The sequence below is a fragment of the Coregonus clupeaformis genome, chromosome 31 (genome assembly GCF_020615455.1).
Source record: "Coregonus clupeaformis isolate EN_2021a chromosome 31, ASM2061545v1, whole genome shotgun sequence".
Lineage (NCBI taxonomy): Eukaryota > Metazoa > Chordata > Actinopteri > Salmoniformes > Salmonidae > Coregonus > Coregonus clupeaformis.
In genome coordinates, this window is record NC_059222.1 from 30235067 (window position 1) to 30242570 (window position 7504).

The window sequence follows — 7504 nt, forward strand, 5'->3', positions numbered from 1 at the left end:
AACGGTAGAACAGATATGTATGAAAATACCTTCAAATAAAAGGTGACATTCTGTACTGTCACCTCATATGAAACATTTGATCTCAAATCCAAAATACTGGAATATAGAGCCACATTTCTAAGTTTAGCCTCACTGTCCAAATGGAAGTGAGTGTATGTTTTTTTCTGAGCACCTTAAATAACCTCTTATAGCTGCTATCGCGATGTCTAATGATTTTATTCTATGTAGAGTTTCATTCCATTTAAAGCTGCCTGTGTTGACTTTTTCATGTCTTAAAAAGAATCACCCTATTATTATATACCTGTTTGTAGCCTCAAGATCCATCCATCCTCACCTGTATGACAGGAGTTTATTAATTTCGGCTCCAAATGAAACATTGCATTTATCAATGACAGATGGAGTAGAGGAGGGCATGTAAGGTAAGAGATCTCTCCTATGTGGGGTACGTGACAGATTGTACTATGTTGTTGCTTCCTCTTTATCCATTAATCACACTTTGAGTTGCTTTGGCTGGTGAAAGTGGGTGTTTCTGCACATCTATTCCCTCCCATCCAAACACACATACACACACACACACACCCTCTTGCTTCAGAAATGTGCCATATCACTGCTTTAGGCCATTCTGGCCTGAACTTGAACCTGCAGTGCTAGATGTTAGGTTCTCTAGTGACTAGACAGTACCTGTGGCCAAACTCATTGAAATTATATGTGACCAGCCAAGATTTCTCATATTCAGAATATCAGACTGTAGATTATAATTGGTAATTGCTGAATTTGTAAAAACAAAAGATGGATGGTTACAGCTGTAAAGCTTTAATAACATATGAAAGGAGCCGTGTTTGTGAATTGTTTGTTGGTTGAAAACATATTGTAAACACTACAATCCGTCTGAGAGGATTACAATGGTTAGACCTACTATAATTTTTCATACTGGCACGCAGCTAAGGCTTGATTAAATACACAGGAAGGTCTACTTTTGTTGCAGTAAAATGCACTCGTGGCCTCTGTATCCTTATTAGCATGACTTTTTAGGAATTCAGCCAGAATAGTTAATACTTTTAAGGGAATTGAATGTGCATTCCTATAACATTTATTTTACGTCAATGCCATTGTTGGTGACAAGCATTTGTTGGTTTGTGGTTCATCTACATCTGTGTTGTGACTTCCTCCCCTGAAAGAGACAGAAACATTGTCCCCGTATCACCTCTTCATTCTGTTCGTAAATCAAGCTGTCCTGGCGAAAGACGTTCATCCAACTCAGCATGTAGTCCATCATATTTCCAGCCTCACCTGATGGCAATCACATTACCAAAGTGCTATACTACCTACAATCCGACAGTATGAATGATCATCTGTATTGTGCAGACACGAGACTGCCTGATTGGATTATAGTAACACCTCTGTTGTTATTGTGTTGTCACTGTCCATGTGTCAACTCTGAGCATCACAGATCAGAAGTTTCTCTTTTCTCTCTGAGAAGTACAGTCAGCTGTTTTTCAGAAAGGTGTTTGAGGACAAGTAATGTTCCACGAACCGCTGTAACAGGGATGTATGGTGTTATTTAGAAGCACAACTAATCCACGGCACAAAGGCAGGTTTTGTAGGATGTATTGTATGTGTACTGTAAGTTGGAGGGAGCTAAATGTTCTTGAGGGAGTTTAATCTCAAATGGCTAGGCAACGAGAGTCACGTACGATCTGGTGCAGACACTGTAAACCCACAACACAGTACTTGAGCCCAGTATAGTATTTTTCTATCACCCACAGAGTATTTAACCTTACACAGCCGCATCTCCAGTTAAACCCCTCAAATGATCATGATAATTCATTCTATTTGCATATAAGACACTTAAGACATCTCAAGGTTGTAGGAGGACATAATCATTTGCATGGCTAAACATCAGTTACACAACATTCAATATTACCTTATAAGGTCATAGATTGGATAACATAAACAATCCATCAATAAAGCAACAGACAGGACAGACAAAGCACATGTAATCCCTTTCAAAAGGAGAGTCAAAAAATCTCAATGAGTAACAAGTATGGGCACCATCCAGTGTCCTCAGCAGAACTTTGTCTGTATTCCTCCAGCTGGCTTGTATTACTATCGTTGAAGGCACCAGAAAACTCCATTAGTCCCCAGAAGGATAGTAACAATTATAAGTAAGGAAAATTATCCCTCATGGGGACATTACCCAGGTCCCCACAAGGATAAAGTCTATTTTAGGGTTAGAATTAGGGTTAAGGTTAGGGTTGGTTTAGGGGTTAGGGAAATTTTGAATGGAAATACATTTTAGGTTTGTGTGTGTGTGTGTGTGTGTGTGTGTGTGTGTGTGTGTGTGTGTGTGTGTGTGTGTGTGTGTGTGTGTGTGTGTGTGTGTGTGTGTGTGGCAGTGCTAATGCCAGCTCCTAGTGTTATACTGATCCATACACCTTTGAGTGCTGGTGTCCACCAGCCTCATACTACTGGGCTTGGAGATGACTGTGAAAAGCACTCAGGCTCCTCATATAAATAAATGACAAGCACTAGTAGTCCCTTTTCTCTCACCAAAATAAATCACAGTAGGCCTAGTCGATGCATTAAAATGCATTAAGTAAGTTTTTCCATTCGTTCTGAATATAAATGGGTAATTTACACAAAGGTCATAATTGCGCATTGACAGTATTTGTTAGCCAAATAATTTACACAAAGGTCATAATTGCGCATTGACAGAATTTGTTCGCCTAATAATTGTATACAAAATAATTGACTATTCAAATAACTTACTTTCTCAGAAGTATTGGCATTAACGGTCAGAGGGTGATAACCGTAGTTCCATGTAGACCTAGGCTAACTGTTATCAAAACTCATCAAAAGCTGTCACACGCAAGGAACAAATAGTCCACAAAACTTAACAACAAATTTGAGAAAATGAATTTTTCACAGAGTGGATTTTTGTTAAGATTATAGAAGTAGGCCTACAGTTTCAGTCTCTCCAAGTGCCTCGTGCGTCTTTTGTCCTCCAGTGCGCAAGTCTGTATCCCGGTGCATACAAGGCGCGTACTGGGTTAAATGGGGATACCAGCTCAAGCCTTCTAACAGACAGGTACCCCGCCAGTCCCAGCCCAGCTTTACCACTCTTTCAACATCTCACAAGCAATTCATAACTGTCACTTGCGAGCAAGGGCGAGGTATGTGGTCAGGAGATCGCCGGGGAAGAAGCCGATTGGATATTTTGGAGCAAAGTTCTGAAGTATAAATAGAGCATCTTCATCTCTCAAGACTTCAGATACCTGATCGAACAGAAACTCGACCGATTGGTTTCACTCAATTGAACTTGTAGGCTACTGGAGACGCGTTTATTTTAAATATTTTGAACTTTGTATTTAGTTCAAACCTCAATAATCGGCGCAGACATTGAAAAATCAATATTTTTGGATCAATAAATAGGCTACATCCATTTTTCTCTCTACATTTTCGTTGAAACCGGTACACGCTGGCGATGTGGTGGATGCTGTTTCCCCGGTGGATCTGGTTCTTGGTGGGGCAGTGCCTGGTTCTGTGGCTGGACCAGCGGGTCAGGGCCATGTCTGTAGCCGGGGTAGCCTACTCCCATGCCGGCATCTGCCCCAACGAGATGAACCCCAACCTTTGGGTAGACGCCATGAGTACCTGCATGCGGGAGTGCGAATCTGACCAGGTGAGTGTTCCCTGTCATCACCTCCTACTCTACTCAGTGAGAAATAACATATATGATTGTTTTAATTCAAGTTATTAAATTATAGGTTTAAAAATAATTAATTCATGATGGAATATGAGTAATTTGTAATTTTATAGGATATATAATTCAAAAAGTACATTGCAATTTGTCACTCAACACCTGCTTTTCTATTAAATGAGAAGATAAACATTATTATTATTATTATTATTATTATTTTAATAAAAATATTTTTACAATTGCTTCTCTAACATGTTGAAATATTCTAGAGTAACCAATCCTTTTAATCCCTCTCCCTACAGGAGTGTGAGACGTTTGAGAAGTGTTGTCCCAACGTATGTGGGAACCAGAGCTGTGTGGCGGCACGCTACATGGACGTTAATGGGAAAAAGGGTCCAGTGGGCATGCCCAAAGAAGCTTCCTGTGCCAGCTTCATGTGCACCCAGCAGGGCTCTCAGTGTGACATATGGGAAGGCCAGCCTGTGTGTAAGTGCAGGGACCGCTGTGAGAGAGAACCTCACTTCACCTGCGCCTCCGACGGCATGACCTACTACAACAAATGCTACATGGATGCTGAGGCCTGCTCCAAGGGCATCTCCCTCTCTGTGGTCACCTGTCGCTTCCACCTCACCTGGCCCAACACCAGCCCCCCGTTGCCCCTGGAGACCACCCTTCGGCCAACCACAGCCCCCCTCCAGGAGAAGCCCCCACTCCCGACAGAACCCCAGCCACCAGTCATGGCCAGCAGCTCATCACAACAGTTGGTTATCGTGGGAGACACAGCCAGCTTCCTGTGTGACGTCACGGGGCGCCCGCGGCCTGAGATTAGCTGGCAAAAGCAGCAGGTGGAGGGAGACGGAAGGGAGAGGGTTGTAATGAGGCCCAATCACGTGAGGGGGAATGTGGTGGTCACCAACATTGGCCAGCTGGTGATCTACAACGCCCAGCCTCAGGACTCTGGTGTCTACACCTGTACTGCAAACAACCCCTCTGGCTCGGCCTATGCCCACCATGCCCTCACTGTGGTGCCCAGGGATCCCCTGAGGAGAGAAGAGCCCAGGAACATGACCCGCTGCCCGGCCGAGGAGTGCCAGAGGCCCCCTGACACGGTGGAGGAGTGTGGCGGGAAGGAGAGGGTGAGCTGGTACTACGAGCCCAAAAGGAACAGCTGCTTCTCCTTCACACACGGCAGCTGTAACAGCAACAGGAAACCATTTGAGACGTATGAGGCGTGTATGTTGTGCTGTGGTCCGGAGGTGTCTGCCCCCTGTGGCCTGCCCAGCCTGCAGGGTCCCTGTAAGGCCTATGAGCCCCGCTGGGCCTACAGCAGCAGCCTGAGGCAGTGCCAGTCCTTCATCTACGGAGGCTGCAGTGGCAACGACAACAACTTTGAGTCCAGAGAGGCCTGTGAGGAGATGTGCCCCTTCCCTAAGAACCACCACTGTAAAACCTGCAAACCCAGAGGCAAGATGGTGACCAGCTTCTGTAAGAGTGACTTTGTGATCCTGGGGAGGTTGTCTGGACTGATGGAGGAGAGGGACTCGGGCCAAGCCCTAGTCACAGTGGAGGAGATCCTGAAGGATGAGAAGATGGGCCTCCGGTTCTTCGGCAAGGAGCCTCTGGAGGTGACCTTCATCAACATGGACTGGAACTGCCCATGTCCCAACATCAGCGAAGGTCAGGTCATCGTCATGGGAGACGTGAGGGACGGCATGGCCGTGCTGCAGCCGGACAGCTACGTGGGAGCGTCGAGCTCACGCCGGGTACGGAAGCTCAGAGAGGTCATCACTCAGAACACCTGTGACATTCTCAAAGAGTTCCCCGCCATTCAGTAGACCAGGGGGAGAGGGATGGGGACGCTTTGGTGACAGTCTGCACACACACATGCACACAATTTTTTTTATTTATCCTTTTTCCTACCCAAAAGATTGCATTCAATGCATTCAACAGAAGATGTCAAAGTTCAAAGCAGAAAGTAAATAAAACCGAAAAATGTAACACAGCTCTGTACATAATGTACCTTGCTTGGAGAGTTTCACTTGAACAAAACGTTCTTAAAGCACCCTGCCAACCTGTCTGTTTTGCCCAATGCTCTCTGTTGTGGTCTGACTGTTGGCTTCTAATTGAAAAACCATGTATCAGGACAGAGGAGACATTCATCAAACCCTCTAGTTGTCTAATTCCCTCTAGACTCATGACTTTTCCCCCTCTGCCTCTCCTTGTGCATCTAGAAATCGACCAAGCAGACTTTGCTCTTTTGAAGCACTGCACAGAAACAAAATGTTCTGATGTTTGTGTATATAATTTACTTCAAGATTTTTTTATTTTTTTATTTTTTATGTTTGTTTTTATGTTATTGATATTTCACTGTGGATGATAAAGCTTTTTCCTTACCTCTCTGGTAGAACCGATGACAGTATGTCTGTGTAATATACTGTATGATTAAGTTTTGTCAGTGCACTTGGACAAGTTGTAATATATTCTCTCAATGGTTGATTGCTACATTTTCCAAAAATCAGAATGATCTATTAACAATAAAGCATGTTAATGCTTCCTTTTGATATGTTGCTATTTATTGTACCATAAGCTTTTTGCTCTGCTGTTGACTTGCTTTTATACTTATTCCCAAAGCACATTATCTTCATTTGTTTTCTTGTTGGAACATATGTTCCTTGTTTGTCTTTTGTGTAATATTTTATGATGTCTTGTATAAGTTCAAACAGGGATATCCATATCCCTGAGTTGTAATGTAAATATATAATAAAATATACTTTGATATTTTAGTTTGTCAACAACTGTTTCATAAAAATAAAGACATTACTGGAATATACCGCAGGAAGTAAAGGGGAATATTACAGGAGAGTATGAGGAAATACCGTCACACATTTCAGCTATAACTACACTGAACAAAAATATAAACGCAACATGTAAAGTGTTGGTCCCATGTTTCATGAGCTGAAATAAAAGATCCCCGAAATTGTCCATATGCACAAAAAGCTTATTTCTCTCAAATGTTGTGCACAAATTTGTTTACATCCCTGTTAGTAAGCATTTCTCCTTTGCCAAGATAATCCATCCACCTGACAGGTGTGGCATATCAAGAAGCTGATTAAACAGCATGATCATTACACAGGTGGACCTTGTGCTGGGGACAATAAAAGGCCACTCTAAAATGTGCAGTTTTGTCACACAACACAATGCCATTTCTGTCTGTAATAAAGCCCTTTTGTGGGGAAAAACTCATTCTGATTGGCTGGGCCTGGCTCCCCAGTGGGTGGGCCTATGCCCTCCCAGGCCCACCCAAGGCTGTGCCCCTGCCCAGTCATGTGAAATCCATAGATTAGGGCCTAATGAATTTATTTCAATTGACTGATTCCATTAACTTTGACTCAGTAAAATCGTTTAAATTGTTGCATGTTGCGTTTATACTTTTGTTCAGTATATATACACTACCAGTCAAAACTTTGGACACACCTACTCATTCAAGGGTTTTTCTTTATTTTTACTATTTTTTACATTGTAGAATAATAGTGAAGACATCAAAACTATGAAATAACACATATACAATCATGTAGTAAAAGAAAAATTATTAAACAAATCAAAATATATTTTATGTTTGAGATTCTTCAGTGGCCACCCTTTGCCTTGATGACAGCTTTGCATACTCTTGGCATTCTCTCAACCAGCTTCATGAGGTAGTCACCTGGAATACATTTCAATTAACAGGTGTGCCTTCTTAAAAGTTAATTTGTGGAATTTCTTTCCTTCTTAATGCGTTTGAGCCAATCAGTTGTGTTGTGACAA

General features: G+C 42.6%; 1 protein-coding gene across 1 annotated transcript; it reads left to right on the forward strand.

Annotated features, from left to right (window-relative positions):
* The first annotated feature begins 3202 nt into the window (after positions 1-3202).
* LOC121547443 (WAP, Kazal, immunoglobulin, Kunitz and NTR domain-containing protein 2-like) lies at positions 3203-6483 on the forward strand. The gene is made up of 2 exons (XM_041858735.1): positions 3203-3682; positions 4003-6483. Exons 1-2 carry the CDS (start codon positions 3485-3487, stop codon positions 5533-5535), a joined length of 1731 nt encoding a protein of 576 aa, XP_041714669.1. The 5' UTR covers positions 3203-3484; the 3' UTR covers positions 5536-6483.
* The last annotated feature ends 1021 nt before the right edge of the window (positions 6484-7504 follow it).

What these genes read in the sequence shown, in the direction of transcription:
- LOC121547443 (XM_041858735.1), top strand. Translation starts at nt 3,485, where the DNA reads ATGTGGTGGATGCTGTTTCCCCGGTGGATCTGGTTCTTGGTGGGGCAG. An exon ending in GGGAGTGCGAATCTGACCAG is followed by an intron (nt 3,683 to 4,002) that starts GTGAGTGTTCCC and finishes CTCTCCCTACAG; the next exon opens with GAGTGTGAGACGTTTGAGAA.